Source organism: Ochotona curzoniae, unplaced genomic scaffold, assembly GCF_017591425.1.
Source record: "Ochotona curzoniae isolate NIBS_2020 unplaced genomic scaffold, NIBS_Ocur_1.0 contig_4502, whole genome shotgun sequence".
NCBI lineage: Eukaryota > Metazoa > Chordata > Mammalia > Lagomorpha > Ochotonidae > Ochotona > Ochotona curzoniae.
In genome coordinates, this window is record NW_024466308.1 from 1122569 (window position 1) to 1141004 (window position 18436).

The 18436-nt window shown below is 65.8% G+C and overlaps 1 protein-coding gene across 3 annotated transcripts; it reads right to left on the bottom strand.

Annotated features, from left to right (window-relative positions):
• Positions 1-1078: 1078 nt before the first annotated feature.
• MAU2 (MAU2 sister chromatid cohesion factor) lies at positions 1079-18318 on the bottom strand. 3 transcript variants are annotated; one of them, XM_040986370.1, is made up of 19 exons: positions 18041-18318; positions 11611-11628; positions 11304-11369; positions 11050-11145; positions 10350-10444; positions 8999-9026; positions 8676-8831; positions 7897-8043; positions 7736-7826; positions 6937-7040; positions 5874-5951; positions 5563-5628; positions 3966-4052; positions 3592-3641; positions 3054-3131; positions 2843-2954; positions 2487-2577; positions 2091-2220; positions 1079-1971 (listed from the first exon to the last, which is right to left on the bottom strand). In XM_040986370.1, exons 1-19 carry the CDS (start codon positions 18302-18304, stop codon positions 1770-1772), a joined length of 1959 nt encoding a protein of 652 aa, XP_040842304.1. In that variant the 5' UTR covers positions 18305-18318; the 3' UTR covers positions 1079-1769. The 3 variants fall into 3 exon arrangements, with proteins under 3 accessions (XP_040842304.1, XP_040842306.1, XP_040842305.1); XM_040986372.1 differs by having other exon boundaries at positions 1859-1980; positions 2093-2220; positions 3969-4052; XM_040986371.1 differs by having other exon boundaries at positions 1859-1980; positions 2093-2220.
• Positions 18319-18436: the final 118 nt, after the last annotated feature.

The window sequence follows — 18436 nt, forward strand, 5'->3', positions numbered from 1 at the left end:
TATATATATAATACATATATATATTTATCTTTTACATATATATAGGAAAAGAAACCCAAAGGAGAAGCTATGTTCAATGGTTATGTCTTTTAAACAAAGTTTTGTATTTACAAATCTTTGTTAAAAAAAAAAAAAAACAAACCTTTTTTTTCCTGATTAAAAAAGCACCAGGTGGAAAGTTAGCAGACTGCTGAAACTGTCAGCGAGAACAAACCCTCTTCAAACGAGACACTACTGCACCCGAAAACCTTGTGGAGCCACGGCACCCCATGCACCTCACCCATGGTACCACGCCGGCCCGAGGCCCTGGGTCCTCGGCCGGCCTCGAGCGCCAGGGCGGCCCGGGCCCACACAGCCCCGGGACCACAGGGGACCTCGTGTCCGGCGGGCGCCCTTGGACGTGGCGTCCTTGTCTGGTTTCCCAGCCCCAGCCGTGGGACTTGCTGGCTTTGGAGGCGGAGGATGGGAGGGCCTTCCGGGCGCTGTCCGGCGGGCCGAGGCTGCTGCGGAGGGAGGGTGGGGGCAGAGCCGCGGGCTGGCCCGCCACGCACACGCACACTTTGGTTTCCAGAAGGCTCCAGAACTCTGCGTACCCAGTACTGACCGACTGACCTGAACGCCACAGCCTTAAGGACACGCGCCTCGGGGTGCTTACTCGAAGCCCTCCAACAGCGGCATGGGTGCTAAAGTCCTGAGGTTCTATGTACAGAACACCCCAGAAGCAAAGGCAGGCTGAAATAAATAGGCAGGGACAAGCATGATACACGCGTGATCGCGGTGGGTGCGGGTCCGACCTCATGGCCAAGGGTCAGGCCTAGCTGTGTGGGGACAAGCCGCGCCCCTCGCAGCCCTTCCTGGCCCTGACCTCGGGAGGGACAGGGCAGCCAGGAGGCAGGCAGGTGGCTAAGGCACACCCGGGCCCCAGGGCCGTGAGCGGCTGAGCTGAGCCCCCCCGTCCGTTGCCCGTGGCGACACTGCCATGTGGGCCTTGGGCCACAGGCTGCCACACGACCTGAACCGGTCCAGCGCCCTGCCAAGCCACGCGATCTACCCACTCCCAAGCCAGCAGAGGGCTCAGCTCCATCTCTGCTGCCACTACTCGCACGGCGCCCCCTGCCCGACGGGCCAAGAGAAGAGCGTGAAAAGCCTAGTGTTGCCCAGTTCAGGAGGAGGTCTGGGGACCGCGGCCGGTGCGGGCAGACCGGGCAGCATCGGGGCGCAGGTGCGGGGGAGGGCCCCTCCACCCCAGATCTACGGGGCTGTGTGCTCTGTGCAGGCACTGGACTCGTGCGTGTCGGCCAGGACCCTCGGCCCGTTTGCTGTCCCACAGTAGTAACACGGTGGGCCTCACGGCCCGGCTGCCACCAGTGCCGCACTCGCACGTGTACAGGCTGGCACCGCCGGATGTCACTGCGCAGGCGCCTGGAGGCCGAGTCCCTGCGTGTCCCCTGGATCCCCGACCACAGGTCTGGCCAATGAAGAGGCTGGCGTGCCGGGAAAAGCACCATGAGCCCTGGCCCACCTGGGCGCCGGGGCCTCAGGGCCTTCCCTCTGGCTTCTGGACGCGGCCTGGAGCTGCTGCCTGCGGGCACGGGCCTGGGCGGTGGCATACAGGGCTAGCGTCTGGTCCAGACGCGCTCCCAGGCAGGCAGGCAGGTGTGGCCCATGGTGACAGCAGGGCCTGCAGCCCACGTCGCCCTGGAAGCACAGCCGTGTGGAGCTGGCACCCGGTGTGCCCAGAGCTGCTGTGCCAGGGCCGGCTCGCTCGCTCACTCGCACTTGGAAGCGCTGGACAGTCGGGAGAGGCCTGGGCGTGGCCAGCGAGCTGCAGGCACCTCTTGTGCTGCCTGCGTGAAAGCCAGGGACACGCAAGGGCCCCGAGGAGCTGGGCCCCACGCCGGGGGCTCACAGGAGGCTGGCCAGGCTGGTGGTGGGTCCATTCTGGGCCTGGAACTGCACGGGGGGCGGGCCGTCCGTCCACTGTGGGGGGGCACACACAGCGGTGAGGACTCCGTCCTGCCCGCTCCCCTCCCTGCGGCAGCCTGGGGTCCCCCGCTGACAGGGGTGCGGTGGCCACACAGCGCGCACGTACCGTGATGAGGTTGTGTTCCGGGAGGCTGCACGCCTCAATGTGGTCCTGCAGCAGCTGCTGGGAGAAGTTCTGGTGCATCTGGGCGGCCTCGTGGGCGTCCATGGCATTCCCGCAGGCCTTGTTCAGGTCTGAGGGCGACACGGGCACAGGGTCAGGCACTGGGGACTGAGGACCCCCCCATCTTAGTAATGGGGATGGAGGCCCATGCCAACCGACAGGGGCAGACATGGGTAGTGAGAACCTGAGGAGGGGGTTCCCCCTTGCCCTTCCAGCACCCAGCGCCCCGCTCTGACCGGCGGCCAGGGTGCGAGTGGGGCCCAAGGCCTGCCGGAGCCCAGGGCTCGGCACCGCTGCCCTCCACCAGGGCCGGAGGGGGGCTGACCGCTGGACTTACCCCGCAGCAGGGCCGACGACCAGAGCTGCACCGACATGTCTGGAATCTTGCTGGCCAGCTGCATGGCGGGTACCACCATGTTGTTACTTTCCTGCCGGGGGTGGGCAGCCAGTGGGGGGTGACTGAGGGGCCGGCGACGGGCCAGCCCGCACTGCCCTGCCCCTTCCCTCGGGGCCCACGCCGCACGGCCCTCTGTCCACCGCGGAGCTCCGGGTCACGTGTGTGGGTGTCACCCCATGGAAGGGGAACCTCGCGACCACACGGGGCAGCCCCCTGGCCCCGGGGGCCTCTGAGCGGCGACCCCTGCCTGTGCCCAGCGTCTGCCCGTGGGTGCCTGTCCGGACCTGCACGCCTACCCTGTGGTTGCCCAGGACATAGAAGATGTGGCCCAGGAGCACGAGCGAGCAGGCCGTGAGGCGGTTCAGGTCCTCCGCGTTGGACATCTTCAGGGTCTCCCGCAGGAACCGCCTATGCCAGGACACAGGGGGGGTGGATGCCCGGGGTGCGGGGGCAGGGGTGGTCCGGCCAGGGGCGCCGCCCACAATTGCATCTGGCCCTGGCACTCACTTGGCCTCGTTGTAGCGTCCCTGGAAGAAGGAGAACAGGCCCCGCACGTAGAAGGCCGCCGCCCGGAGGCAGTGGGAGCTGCGGGGGGGAGAGAGCGTGAGGCTGCGGAGGGGCACGGGGCCGGGTGAGAGGGCGGGCGTGGGGGGCGCCAGGGGCCGGGTGACAGGGCCGGGCGTGGGGGGCGCCAGGGGCCGGGTGACAGGGCGGGCGTGGGGGCGCCAGGGGCCGGGTGACAGGGCCGGGCATGGGGGGCGCCAGGGGCCGGGTGAGAGGGCGGGCGTGGGGGGCGCCAGGGGCCGGGTGACAGGGCGGGCGTGGGGGCGCCAGGGGCCGGGTGACAGGGCGGGCGTGGGGGGCGCCAGGGGTCGGGTGTGAGGGCCGGGCGTAGGGGGCGCCAGGGGCCGGGTGACAGGGCCGGGCATGGGGGGCGCCGGGGGCCGGGTGAGAGGGCCGGGCACGAGGGGCGCCGGGGGCCGGGTGAGAGGGCCGGGCACAAGGGGCGCGAAGGGCGCTAGGGGCGCCGGGGGCGGAAGCTCACCTGACGGGGAAGCTGTGGTCAGGGTTGATTCTTTCCAGCAGGCTGTACAGCTGCAGGGGAACACCAGGTTAGGGCTGTGGCGGGCAAGGGCACCCCAGACAGCAAGCACTGCCGGTGGCTCCCTTGACGGGTGCGGGGGTTGGGGATGGGGCTGTTCCGCTCCCTGCACCCAGCGCCGCTGCACCTCCGGGCCCTGGGAGCCGCACACGCCTCTTGGAAACTTGGCTGATGGGTATGAGCTAGGCCGGCGACCTGGGCTCGGCCACGGGGGGCCATCTGGGCCGGAGCTCGCGCGAGGCCGCCCCTCGGCTCTGGGCTGCGCCCCGCCCCCGCCCCGGCGAGGAGAAAGGATACCAGAGAAGCATGTCACCTACTACCTCTTGGTGTCTATTTCCTTCTCGAATATACACACTCGCCAGGTTGGTCACGATGAAGGCCCACAGCTCCTGGTGGTTGGTGAGCTGCAGCGGGAGGCAGGCGTGAGGGGCTGGCGGGGCAGGCCGCATCGCCCCGGGGCTAACTTGGGAAGCTGCCCGCTCCTTGTTTCTGAACCCCCTGCCGGCAATGACACCTTGCAAAGCCCCCATCCACAGCCCAGCACGGCCCGGTCTCGCCTGCGGAGGACGCTGTCTGGACTGGTGGCCCTTCCCACCCACACCCCAGAGGCATGCTCTGTCCTGAGGGGCACTCCCCTGCAGCGGGGAGCTGGGGCCCCAGGCCCTGCTGGAAACGGGGGTCAAACAGTGGAGGCGTGCAGCAACACCTGCAGGGCCTGGCAAGTGTGCACATGATGGTGGACCTGACTGTGGAAGTGATGGGCTGAGGGGGCCAGGGCCTCCTGGGGACTGAGAAAGGGGCAGACCCTGACATTGGGGTTGGGTTGTGATAACATCCTGGCTGGGCCACTTCCTGGGTGGCCAGCCCCTGGCAGGTGGTGGCTGGAGGCCCCAAGGGGCAGCAACAACCACCTGCCAGGAGGGGACAAAGACGGAGGGCCATGGTGGGAGGTGGCAGGGGCTTCCCAGCCGCTCTTGCTGCCCAGGGTGACAGCACCCGGACTGGTGGGGAAGGTAGGGCTGTCAGGGAGGGTGCACAGGGCTGCGGCCCCAGCAACACCTTGCCATTCTGACTCGGGGCCTTGCCAGAACCAGAGGAAGGCACACTGCAGCCTCCTTCTCTCACGAGGACCCAGAGGTTAAGGGGCTCACACCCGCACAGGTCTGGAGCGGGAAGGGCAAGGGCAGTGAGCTCTGGTGGGCTGCCCTACGGCATGGCATGAGACTTGGGGCAGGATCCTGGGCCACGGCCAGGGGCCTGGGCACTCACAGGGTAGAGCCTCCTGTGCCCCATAGCACCCGGTCAGGGCAAACCTGCCCCTGCATCTCACCCCCTGGCTACGGGGCAGCTTTAGAGCTCCAAGAGTGGGTGACCCCGTTTCCCGAGCAGGAATGGGGACCTGCGCCGGCATCTTAGGCATGGAAAGTGGCCCAGCATGCTGGCTCAAGGCTAAATCCTCGAATTCAACATGCCAGGATCCCCTGTGGGCACCGGTTCTAATCCCGGCAGCTCCACTTCCCACCCAGCTCCCTGCCTGTGGCCTGGGAAAGCAGTGGAGGACGGCCCACAGCCTTGGGACCCTGCACCCGCGTGGGAGACCCGAAAGAGGCTCCTGGCTCCTGGCTTTGGATTGGCACAGCTAGGCCACTGTGGCCACTTGGGGAGTGAATCAAATGACGAATCCTCTCTTCTCTAAATCTGATCTGCCTTTCCAATAAAAATAATTTTGGGAGGATAAAATAAATAAATCTTTTTTTAAAAAAGTGGTTGGCAAGGCTATGGTTTCGTGAGCTCTGGGCCTCTCTGCACCTCCGCCCTCAGCCACGGTGTGCAGGGGTGACAGCTGGCATGAGGCTGGCCTCACCACCTTAGAGACCACACCCGCCGCGAAGAGGGCAGGGGCCAGTGCCTTACCCGCAGGGCTGTGGTGAACTGGGCCTCCGCGTTGTCCATGCAGTTGACCGAGACACAGTAGAGGCCCTGGAAGAGGGGGTGTCAGCTGGGGGGCCCAGGGGACACCCACTGAGGGCTCCAACCAGCCACCCCCGATGAGGAGCCCAATGCAGTCAGCTCGAGCTTTCCTGCTGACGCCACTTGGGGCTCAGGGAGTGCCCGGCAGAACAGGGCCTGCTGAGAACATCCCGGCTTCTGCCTGCGGTGGCCACCGGGGGCCACTCTGGGAAGGTTCTGGAACCGGCCCTGGGGGTAGGGGGAGGCACACTCACCAGCAGCGTGTGCAGCTGAGCCGCGTGGTTGGAGAAGAGCCGGGGCGACTGCTGGCACAGCTGGCATACCTGGGAGATCTGGTGGAGGGAAAGAGGAGGGGGTAAGAGACCCCCGAACTTGAGGGGTGTGTCTGAGTCCCACTGACTCTGAGGGGTCCCTGGGTCCTGGCGGACGGCTGTGGTGGGCACCCTGCGGCCTTAATCACTGCAGGGACAAGTACCCTGGCCATTGGTCGCCTTGTGCTCCTTAAGGCACCTGTGCCTTGCTCTCCTCAGGGGAGGGAGTGTGTGGGCCTATGGCAGCAGAGGGCATGAGAGTCAAAGATACCAGGGCGCACGGGAAATCTGGAAAAAGCCTGCTGGTTGGGCACGGGAGACAGCAAGATATCAGGATATACAGCACCGTGCCCTGCACCCCACCCCACCCCGGCCCTACCTCCTGCAGCACTGTGGCCCTGTACCCCCACCCCACCCCACCCCAGCCCTACCTCCTGCAGCACTGTGGCCCTGTACCCCCACCCCACCCTGGCCCTACCTCCTGCAGCACTGTGGCCCGGTGCCCCCACCCCACCCCACCCCAGCCCTACCTCCTGCAGCACTGTGGCCCTGTACCCCCACCCCACCCCGGCCCTACCTCCTGCAGCACTGTGGCCCTGTACCCCCACCCCACCCTGGTCCTGTGTCCTGCAGAGCCCTGTGCCCCCACCCGACCCCAGCCCTACCTCCTGCAGCACTGTGGCCCTGTACCCCCACCCCACCCGACCCCAGCCCTACCTCCTGCAGCACTGTGGCCCTGTACCCCCACCCCACCCCACCCCGGCCCTACCTCCTGCAGCACTGTGGCCCTGTACCCCCACCCCACCCCGGCCTACCTCCTGCAGCACTGTGGCCCTGTACCCCACCCCACCCCACCCCGGCCCCACCTCCTGCAGCACTGTGGCCCTGTACCCCCACCCCACCCCGGCCCTACCTCCTGCAGCACTGTGGCCCGGTGCCCCCACCCCACCCTGGTCCTGTGTCCTGCAGAGCCCTGTGCCCCCACCCGACCCCGCCCAGGCCCTACCTCCTGCAGCGCCGTGGCCTTGTGCCCGGTGACGAGCCGGCACATAATGATGTGTTCCAGCAGGATGACTTGGAAGGAGGACAGGATGGGGCTGCAGTCGAGCACTGTGGGGGAATCGGGGGGAGAGTGTGTGTGTATGTGGGGGTCCTGCTGTTGGGCCCCGCCTCCTGCCAACCAGTCCTGGGCCGGCCCGCTCAGTAACCCTAACTCTAACCCTCCTCCATGGCCAGCTCACGTGAAGCTGACAGAGAGTGGGACCAGTGGCCTAAGCCTGGCCCCACTGACCCACAACCCACACGGGCCCAGTCCTCAATGGCGCTCTGGCCACAGCAGCTTCTACAAAGACGCAGCTCCAGCAGCAATGGGAGCCCTGGGTGGGAGCCCCAGCTCCTGACAGCCAGGGCCCTCTGAGGATGGTCCCAGTCCCCTGGGCTTTGCTGGTCCTGGACCACACGTCCACCTGCCGCCACGATGTGCCAGGACAGCCAGGCAGCAAAGCAGACTAGCAGAGGGGAGTGGGGCCTGCCGGGCACTGGGGGTCCGGGCGCCCCAGGGTGGAGAACATGGCCGAGTGCCCAGAAACGCCCTGTGTCGAGCAGCCCTCACCGCTGAGACCGCAGGGCCATGAGGTGGTGAGGCATGCTCACACCCGTGTCACGTGGGCAGCGTGGCTAACCCACAGTCCGGCTCTGCGGCAGGGAGCAATCAGAGAGACACCCAGGGGCCCGGCCCGACAGGGACCCCCGCCCCCAGACCCGGCGCCGTGGTCCTCGGGGCAGGGGGCGCTGGGGCCGCTCACTCTTGAGCTTCTCCAGCTGCATGAGGGCCTTGTCCGTGTACTTCTGCGCCTTCTCCAGGTAGCCAGCCTGCATGGAGTGCATGACGGTGACCTGGCAACGGGGAGGGCAGCCGTCAGCGGGCGCCTGCCCGGCGCGCGCCCTCCCGGGGCCCCGCACTCACCAGGTAGACGAGCACGCACATGTGCTCCTTGGGCAGCCAGTGGAAGAGGTCGGCGGGGTTGCTGGGCAGGATCTCGTCATCATGCAGCGTCGAGATGGTCTGGATGCACTGCTGCAGCTGCTTCAGGCACGGCTTCACGCTCTTCACCTGCGGGGCCACGCCCAGCGCCCGGCTCAGCGCCCGGCTCAGCGCCCGCCCCAGCGCCCACCTCAGCGCCCGCCCCAGCGCCCGCCTGCCCCCCAGCCCTGCCACGAACGCGGCCTTCCCCGAGACCTGAGGGCCCCTGAGCTCTTGGAGTCACGTGGGGCCGCTGGGCGCAGGCATGGGCAGCTGGCATGGGCAGCTCAGCCCCTGGGAGGATGGGGTGGGGCTGGGGAAGGGGTCCCTCTCCAAGGAGAGGACCCACTGCGTTGGCGTCCACCCGCCACTTCCCAGCATGGCACGGAGGCTCCGGGCCGGGCGGAGGGGCTGAAGTGCACGGGGCAGGGTACTAACACACAGCCACTCGGCGACACCGAGTGCCACCTGAACCCCACGAGGCTGTCAACAACTGGGAAGGGCGCGGACAGACACCACTTGGGCGCCTGTTGTGTCAGGCACCTGCCAGAGGCCTCCCAGGGGCTTCCCACAGGCTCCGAGACTGCCCGTGCCACACACCAACACACACCTGCTAGGTGAGGAGGCAGTGCCAGGGCCGCACGGGGGCCTGCGCCCTCCCCTCGGGTGGCCCTCCCCTCGGGCGCTGCGCCCTGCCGTGCCCCGGGCGAGGCAGCACGCACCTGCCCGGCGTCCAGGTAGTGGGTCACCTGCAGCACGAGGAAGAAGACGCGGAGTGACTCCTTCTGGATGGGGTTGCCTTGCCAGTTCTCCACGATCTGCCCGCAGAGCGTCAGCAGCGGGTGTACCTCCTGCAGCTTGCGTTCCATCAGCAGCAGCTGGCGGGGAGGGGCACAGGCCAGGTTGTGGGGGCTGCTTGTCCAAGGGCAGGGCAGGGCAGGGCCACGCCAACTGCTTGTGTTGCCATAGAGACCACGCCAAGGGGAGCAGACAGGCAGACCCTTCGTTTCTGAGACAGCTGCCACCCTGCCCAGCCTCGACTTACCATCCCCTTGCTGAGTAGGAACAACGCCCTGCAAAGAGACAAGAGCCAGGCCTGAGCCCAAGTGATGGCTCAGCGGCTAAATCCTCGCCTTACACATGCTGGGATCCCCTGTGGGCACCGATTCTAATCCCGGCAGCCCCACTTCCCACCCAGCTCCCTGCCTGTGGCCTGGGAAAGCAGTGGAGGACGGCCCAAAGCCTTGGGACCCTGCACCCACGTGGGAGACCTGGAGGAAGCTGCTGGCTTGGGGAGGGTCTGGCAGTGCAGCCCCGACTGTGGGCTCAACGCTCCCTCCATCCCCCCACCTCCTACACAGGTGTTCCAGGGCTGGCAATGGCTTTAGGGGGGCTGCCGTGAGTCCCGCAAGGGACTGGTGCATAGCTGAGGACTCGGGCCAGGAAGGTCCTGTAAGAGAATCTTCCAGAATTTCTAATATACATAGCTGCCTGCACAAAGCATAGGGAATGTTTCTACGTGGGGGAAGGGTGATGGGCAGCAAGTCCTCCCAGATGCTGCACAGGGGATGCCAGCGGCCCTTGACCCGTCTCTGCGGGCGGGACAGCTTCCTGTGCACGACAGCCTCCGTTCCCAGCTGCCTCTGCCCACTGGCCTGCTTCGACAGGCATCCCTTAGCAGGCGGGCACCTACACTCGCTGTGCACCCCTGGTGGGCAGACAGGAGATGAGCCCCCGGGGCCTCACCCTGCAGGGTGCTGACCCAGCCCAGCCTGACCGCCCTGTGCTGCTGCAATTCCTTTCTCTTCTAACTGACTCAGTCGAAAAACAGTGAGAGACAGACGTTCCACCCACTGGTCTATTCCCCAGATGCTGGGGCAGAGCAGGGCTGTGCTGGGCCGAAGCTGACTCCGAAAGCTGACCCAGGGCTCCCGGGGAGGAAGGTGGCAGGGGTGGCCTGGCCCAGGGTTCTCGGCTCTTGGGCAGGTGGCAGGGGGGTGGCCTGGCCGAGGGCTCCCGGACAGGTGGCAGGGGAGGCTGGCCCGGGGGTCTCAGCTCTAGGGCAGGTGGCAGGGGAGGCTGGCCCGGGGGTCTCAGCTCTAGGGCAGGTGGCAGGGGAGGCTGGCCCGGGGCTCTGGGGTGGGTGGCAGGGGAGGCTGGCCCGGGGCTCTGGGGTGGGTGGTAGGTGGTCAAGGCCCACCTCCTGGCAGCATGATCTCTCGCTCCCAAGCTGTGCACTGGCAGGGAGTTGGAAGTGGAGCCGGGCCTTGAACCCACACATCCTGAAGGGTGCCTTCACTGTCGGCAAAGCCCAGCCCCACCCATGCCCCCTGAACACCTCTGCCGACAGCTGTGGGGCGAGCAGACAAGCTCCTCGGAGGTCAGGAGGGACCTACCGTGTGTACTCGGATCCCACCACCCGGGCGTACTCGGCGCCCACGCCCAAGAGGTCGCAGGCAGACACCAGATCCTTCTCGAGCGTGTGCAGTTGCTGAAAACGAGAGACCTTCGCTGCCAGCCCTGTCCGAGTCACAGTCCCAGCCTGACTGCTGAATCAGCAGGTTCAAGTTCACGGGGACCAAGCTGCCTCGGCGTGAGCTCTGACATTCACCAGGCCACCTGCAGCTGACTCCACCTCCACGCCCGGGGCGCCGAGTGGGGGCCCAGGGCACAACGGGCTAGCTCAAAGCTTGACAGGCTGAAAGGGCCTCCTGACTCCACCTGAGCCCAGCAGGGCCACTGCAAGGCCTTGCCTGGGAGCTCCGGGGAGGAAGCACCCTGCGACCCCGCTGGGCTGGCGGGTTAGGGTCTCGGCAGGAGGGCGGGGGAACCCGGGAGCCCTCAGCCTTCAGTCACAGGGCCTGGGGGCAACCATGCAGCTGTGTCCTGGCAGTCCCCAGGAGCAGGGCTCCGGGCACGAGGTCTGTCTGACGTGGCCATCTGCTGCCCAAGAGGGAGCCCCACTGAATTTTAAGACCAGGGTTGGGGGGTGCCAGGCCGGATGGGCGCTCCCTCCCCACCTGATGGCAGGCTGCTGGGGGCAGGGGGATGGCCTCGTGCCCAGGCAGCGCGGTGTGCCTGGCCATGGGTACTCACGGCGAGCTGGAAAAGCAGGCGGCAGTGCCAGTACGGGGTCTGCTGCGAGATCTGGATCGCCTTGCGCAGGAGCGGCTTTGCCGCGTCGACGGAATTCTAAGGGAGTCAGGTTTGGGAGAGGAGAGACACGCTCAGCTGGCCAGCCAGCCGGGCTCCCCTGGGCAGCGGCTGAGGCCCGGGCAGGGTGTGCCAGCTTTTTTGGGGGGAGGCATTGATCATTTACTTTGCTAACAGGTTAAAATAAAAAGTCTCACCTCCTGGCAGTACAGCTCCGACAGCAGGCTCGCAGCTTCGAATTTCACGTCTTCAAACTGCGGGATCTAGTGACACGCAGTTAAGGGTCCACCTCCAAGAGCCCCGCCCGGGGACCCCACCTTCCTGGGCAGGTTCGCCCACGCCCTGTGCCACCCTGGAGCCCGGTTTGGGGCTGGTGGAGTGCAACTGGAGCAGAGAGCGGCCAGGGAGAAGCTGGCTCAAGGTGTAGCAGGAGCCCTGCATTGTGGGTTTTTTTTGAACGCACGCTCGGTACTTACAGGGTCAGCACCAACGAGCAAAGGATACCTGTTGCGATATCAGCCACTGGAAAGAGAAAAGCAGAATTAACGATTGGGCGAACAGACCCGGGCTGCCCAGGGGTCTGGGGGTGGCCAGCGTGCTTGGCCCGGCCCAGCGTCACACCCGACATCCCTCACAAGCTGAGCTGTTCTCTCTGGGCTCAGTCCTTCCTGGACAAGACATGTGAGTGCTCCTCATGGAATGGAGGGCAGCAGCCGGCACGCTCTGAGCAGATGGCCCTGGGCTGGCCTGCCCTGCGGGCCACCCTCCCACAGAGCACAAGGGGTGCCTCGTGGTGTGGGGCCACCCTCCCACAGAGCACAAGGGGTGCCTCGTGGAACTTCCGGCCCCCACTGCACCCACTGGTACAAAGCCTTTGCCAGTGTTCGCCCATCACTGTTTCCTCATAGCAACGGGCTTTTCTTTTGTCTTCCTTCAATCGGAAATGCACAAGGAAGGGAGGCAGATAGTTCATCTGTCAGCTCATTCCCCAGGGGCCATCCAACAGCAGGGCTAGGCCGGGGCTGCAGCTGGGCATCCACTCGGAGTCTCCTGTGGAGGTGTGGCCAGGGACTGCACCACCCAAGGCCTCAGCGTGCCTGCCGGGGGCAGGACTTGGGGCCAGGGTTCCAGCCAGGCACACCAACACAGGATGTGGGTGTCCCAACCTGTGTCTGCTTTCTGAGCCCTTTGAGTCTAACAGGTGGCTTCCCCTGCCACCTGCTGTCTTCTGACATGATGTGGGTGAGGTGCAGAAAGAGGGCCCTGTTCTAAGAACAGGAATTCACTACCCAGCAGGAGATCTGAGAGGCTGCTGGCTCCTGGCTCCAGGGGATCTTAGAGGTTTCTGGCTCCTGGCTCCAGGCTGCAGGAGATCTGAGAGGCTCCGGGCTGCAGTTTCAAGGCTTGACTTTTTCTCCTGGAAGGTTCTGTGTGCCACAGTGGCTACCAGGAGTGCTGGGTTCAAGGCAACGTGAGCGAGCGACGTGCTGGGTCTTGGAGCATCGGGCCCTGGTGGCTGCCACTATTTCCTCCTATGTGCACAGGCAGGTGACCCCGCACTGTTCTGAGAAACGTGTCCTTAGGGCATTGACCTTGAGTCCAATCGTGGGGGACAGCCACCACACATCCCTAGGCAGCATAACCTTGGGGGACCACAGCACTCGTGCCAGCGTGTCAACCAGCGGAAAGGCTGCTCCACGGCTCACAGGGGGCATCAGGGAAGGCCTTCTCCACGTACCATCATGGCCCATGCCGGGACCCCAGAGCCTGCAGCAGGCTGGCACCCAGGTGTACCAACAGCTTCTGCAGAAACACCAGGAACCGCAGGCCTGGGGCCTCTGCCCTTCAGCCACGACGCACTATGTCCACTCAGGAGGTGGAGGGGGCGAGCACGAGTGAGTTCTCTCCCCAACATGCTCACGATGGCCAGGGCTGAGTTAAGCCAGAGCTGGGAGCCAGGGCCTCATCCGTGTCTCCCAGGGGAGCAGCAGGGACCAGTGCATCCCAGGGAGGGAGCTGAGGAGCCAGAGGTGGGATGTGAACTCGGGCCCTCCAATGGAGAGCTTAGGGGTGGTCCTAACTGCCTGACCAGATTAAGCTTTGTAATCCAGCACCGTGTACGTGGCCGACCACTCCTCAGGGACAAGCACAGCCTTCCAGGGACCGTCTTACTCTGTCCTGCGGTGCGATGGGGCCGGCGTGTGGTCCCCCAACCAGCACCTGAGTGGGGCATCAGCAAGCCGGGAGGGAACCCCACTTGAGGGCTTGGCTAGGGTACAGTGTGCAGTACTGGGGGGCGGGCAGGACGGAGTGTGAGCCAGCAGAGAGCAGGAGACGCAGGCCAAGGCTCTCCAAGGACAGTCAGCCCGGCCGCGGCTTCCACACGGCTCGTGCCCCACTGCCTGGGCAGGGGTCCTGAGCAGGTGCGGTGCGGACCCCACACAGGAAGGTGGGACTCAGGCCTGAGCCTTGGGAGGACTTGAAGGGAGACGGAGCCAGCAGCCAACCGCCTGCTGGAACAGCAGAGCACGCAGCCTCAGCCTCATCCCGGGTACAGAAGTGCCAAGTGCTAGGCTGGCACAGTCTATGGGCCCTGCTTCAGACGGGCAGGCCCGGGGCGTCGGGTCTACGTGCATGCCGAATGCCGGGGTCTGTTAACCTGCTCTGCGCCTGGCAGACCCAGGGGGGCACTTCCTGGGTGGAGACCAGCCTGACAATCTCCGCCCAGGGTCCAGAGCTTCTGGAAGCATGGGGGGGGGGGGCAGAGCGGGAGGGGGCAATGAACTGGCACGTGCAAAGCCCAGGGGTGGTTCCCTTCCTCCCTGTGCATCTCAACTAAACAGGACCATTGTCCAAACAACCACTGTGTGTGTCACGGGCAGCGGCCAGCACCATGTTCTAGAGAATCCGGAACAATCACGCACTATCCAGACCAAGGGGTAGCCGGGGGCCAGGTGGTCACAAGGAAGCAGGTGGGAGGGGCACGGGCAGGCGGGAGGGGCACGGGCAGGCGGGAGGGGGGACACAGGCAGGCGGGAGGGACATGGGCAGGCGGGAGGGACACGGGCAGGCGGGAGGGACACGGGCAGGCGGGAGGGACATGGGCAGGTGGGAGGGGGGACACGGGCAAGCGGGAGGGACATGGGCAGGTGGGAGGGGGGACACGGGCAGGCGGGAGGGACATGGGCAGGTGGGAGGGGGGACACGGGCAGGCGGGAGGGGGGACACGGGCAGGCAGGAGGGACACGGGCAGGCGGGAGGGGGGACACGGGCAGGCGGGAGGGGGGACACGGGCAGGCAGGAGGGACACGGGCAGGCAGGAGGGACACGGGCAGGCGGGAGGGGGGACATGGGCAGGCGGGAGGGACATGGGCAGGTGGAGGGGCACGGGCAGGCGGGAGGGGGGACACGGGCAGGCGGGAGGGGGGACACGGGCAGGCAGGGGGGACACGGGCAGGCAGGAGGGACACGGGCAGGTGGAGGGGCACGGGCAGGCGGGAGGGACACGGGCAGGCGGGAGGGGCACGGGCAGGCGGGAGGGACACGAGCAGGCTACCACGCCGGGCCCAAGAGATTTTCTTCCCCAGGCTGAGCCATCGCCCACAGCACCAACATCCCATACGGCTCCTGGTTCGAGTTCAGTACATCAGCTTGAGTCCTGGTTGCCCCGCTTCCAATCTCACTGTACCCCTTCCAACCGCGACAGTGCACGCACAGGTGCCAGCGCGGCCAGGCCTGCACATGACACACCCACTGCACCCCTCCAACCACGACAGTGCCCGCTGGGTGCCAGCGCGGCCAGGCCTGCACATGACACACCCACTGTACCCCTCCAACCACGACAGTGCACGCTGGGTGCCAGTGCGGCCAGGCCTGCACATGACACACCCACTGCACCCCTCCAACCACGACAGTGCACGCACGGGTGCCAGCGCGGCCAGGCCTGCAGATACATAAGCAAACATAAAAGAGATACTTGACAAGAGTGCAACTTTCCCTTAAAGGAAAAGCGAACGGATCGATAAACCGGGGCCCACGCTCTGGCGCATGCAGTAGGGGAAGCCTCTGCATCCCACAGGGCTGCGGGTTCAAGTCCTGGCTGCTCCACTTCCCACCCAGCTCCATGCTTCCAGCCTGGAAAAGCAGTGGAGGATGGCCCAGGTGCTTGGCTGTGTGTGGCCACCACTGCAGGGACGTGAGCGCTGTGGTGTTGTGACAGCTGACCGGAGAGCCGAGCGCTAGGGGGCAGGTGCTGTGTGCCCAGGGTGAGGAGGGTAACCCACACTGCTGCCTCACCCCTCCACGGGCAGCGGAGCCCACCACCCCACTCATGAATTCTTTCTGCTTGCCCTTTGCTGGGGAGCGTGTCTGGCCGGGAGCTTGGATGGTGGCGGGAAGCGAATGCTGCCTGGCTAAGCTCCGACGCCGGGGAGGTGAGCCGAGGGGCTGGGGGGCCCAGGAAGGCAACAGGACGGCGGCCCCAAGTCCCGGGGTCGTGCACCTTCCAGAGGATTTGTTTTCTTTTGCTTCCTTCGCTCTTTAGGACCTAGACTGGGCAAACCCAGGAGAGCGGCAGGCCCTGACTCTTCTCCCAGTAGTTCTGGGGGAGGCAGCTGCGGGCCAGGCCGTGAGGCTGTCACCGCAGCCTGCTGGGCGTGGGGTCCAAAAGGAGCTCACCCTGCCTGAAGGGGAAGCAAGGCGGCTTCCCTGGAATCATACAACGCCCCGGCTGGGCTGGGGGCTGGGGGAGAGGCGTGGGCCCTGGTGTGTGTGGGGGTGCTGGCAGCTCCCTGCAGATCCAACAAGGACAGTCGCAGTCACACGAGGGACCAGGCCCTGCACACAGCCAGGGTACCACGACAGGGCCCAAAGCCACGTGGCTCGCAGGGAGCCATTTTCAGGCCTGACCACTTCCCAGAGGGGTGAGTGGGCCAGATGCCCCTGGCAGTGATTGGCAACCTGGCGGTGCCCCCGGCTGAGCGACCCTCCCCCTCCAGCACCCAGGAGGCCCGGGGGCAGGGGAACGGGGTGAGGAGGGAACCACAGATCGTGCCTGCAGCCCTGGGCTGCCAGGCCCCACACCAGGCCTCTCATTTCTCCACTGCTTCCTCCGTGCTCAGCAGACCCTGATGGCCCTGGGCCGGGGACCCTGAGGGGTTCTCCCGCCTTTTCAGCCCCCACGCCAGACTCAGGCCCACATCCACAGCGGCACCCCGCAACCCACCCTTCCTTTCAGGGCTCCATGGCTTCCACACTTCCCACCCTACACGAGACCACCGCCCTCCTGCCCCACACAGGAGCTGCCGCGGAGGGCAGGGACGGCTTTCCGGCACTGGCACCCCACGCGAGCTGACCAGATACGGGAATGAAGGAAACAAGGAAGGGTTCCTCGCCAGGCAGCTCCTAAGCACTGGGCCTGGGGTCTGAGCCCAGTTCTGCACACAACTGGCTGCGTGTCCTTGCCCAAGTCAGTTCCCCTTCCCCACCCCGGGCCCATCCTGCCTCCCACAGCAACAGGGCCGGCAGGGCTCCAGGGATGGCATCCAACTCTATGGTTGCTAGGGGACACGGGGGTGGGCTCCAACAGACCCTGCAGCACCAAAGCTGAACCCCAGGCTCCCGAAAAAGTTCCTCCGATCAAAACAGAGCCGGGGAAAGGTGCGTGGTCCACCTGGAGGCCACAGCACTGCTTGGGGTCGAGCTCTGGCTGTGCCCAGGTTCTGGCTCACGCTGACAGCACCCTGGGAGGCGAGCAGGGGACGGCTGGAGCCTTCGGGCCCTTGTCACTCCCATAGGGGAACCGGGAGGAGTCCCTGGCTGCCAGTTTCAGCCTGGGCCAGCCCCAATTGTGTGAACATTTGGGGAGGGAAGCCCTGGGAGGGCTTTCTGCTATCCTGCCTTTCAAATAAATAAATAAAGGGGCTGGCATCTGGCACATGGGACATCCCATATGGGTGCCAGTTCGTATCCCGGCAGCTCCACTTCCCATCCAGCGCCCTGCTTGTGGCCTGGGAAAGCAGTGGAGGACGGCCCACAGCCTGGGGACCCTGCACCCGCGTGGGAGACCCGGAAGAACCTCCTAGCTCCTGGCTTTGGCTCAGCTCCAGTAACTGTGGCTGCTTGGGAGTGAACCAACCCATGGAAGATACAGCTCTCTGTTAAGTCGGCTTTTTCAATCAAAATAAATCCTTAAAATAAACAAATAAAATGTTGGAAAAAAAAAAAAAGATGGGGAGACTCAAAAGCTAGACATGACAGGGACGCCTCGGCCAGAAAATTCATTTCCAGGGAGCACAGACACAGCTCCCGTCCCACCCCAACTCTATAGCGCACACAGACCTGTTGAAGCGTCTCTTGGACAATGCCAAGCATGGCATGAGCAGAGGAGAGGCGAGCGCTGGACACAAACGGGGCCCGGGGTGTAAGAGGTCCTTCTGGGAGGTTCAGGGGTGCAGTCGGATTTGCAAACCAGGCTCCCTCGCGCACCCACAACCCCAGGTCCCACATCCACCTGGATGGGGTGCCGGTCCGTCTGACTGCACTTCCGGGTGCAGGGAGGGCGGGTCTCCCCAGGTTAGCCTGCAGACGTCCAAGGGATGACCGGACCCTCCTTCCCCTTCGCCCCAAGTCCCCCCGTGTCCAGCTGGTGTGTGTGCGTTGGGGGTCTCCGTCCCGCGGAGAACACCTCTCCTTTCCGCTCCTCCCTGGCCACCCCGCGCTTGCCACTTCCCCAAACACCTGACCCTAGGGCGTCGCCATGCAAGCTGAGGAGCAGAGGTGAACGGAAAGGTGTGTCACCCCGAAAGAGGGAGAGAACGCAGCGCCCAGCCCGTCCCCACCCCTACTTCCAGGTCCCGGCGGGAGGAGGGGAAGCGGGGCACCCCCGGCCCAGGCTCCCCTCCCGGCCCCAGGGGAGCCGCTGGCTGGTGCTCACCGCCTTCTCCAGGTGGCTGCGCGCCTGCTCGCTGTTCTTGGTGTGATGGTACAGCACCGAGCCGAGCTGCAGGTGCGTGCGGGCCTCGATGCGCTGCGGCGGCTTGAAGGGGAACACGGCCTGCAGGCAGTGCACACACAGGCGGATCTTGGGCGGGCTGGACGTCCGGAAGTGCTCGGCGAAGCCCAGCAGGGCCAAGTACCACGACTCGGCTGCCTCGGCCTGCGCCGCCTGCGCCGCCGCCGCCGCCGCCTGCGCCGCCATTTTGGCCTCCACAACAACAAGCCGCCGCCACCGGGGAGGGCGGAAGGCCGGCGCGCCGCGGCTCTCGCGAGAGCTCCGTGCGCAACGCCTGCTGGGACGTGTAGTCCGCCTGGACCGTGGCCTCAGGCTCTG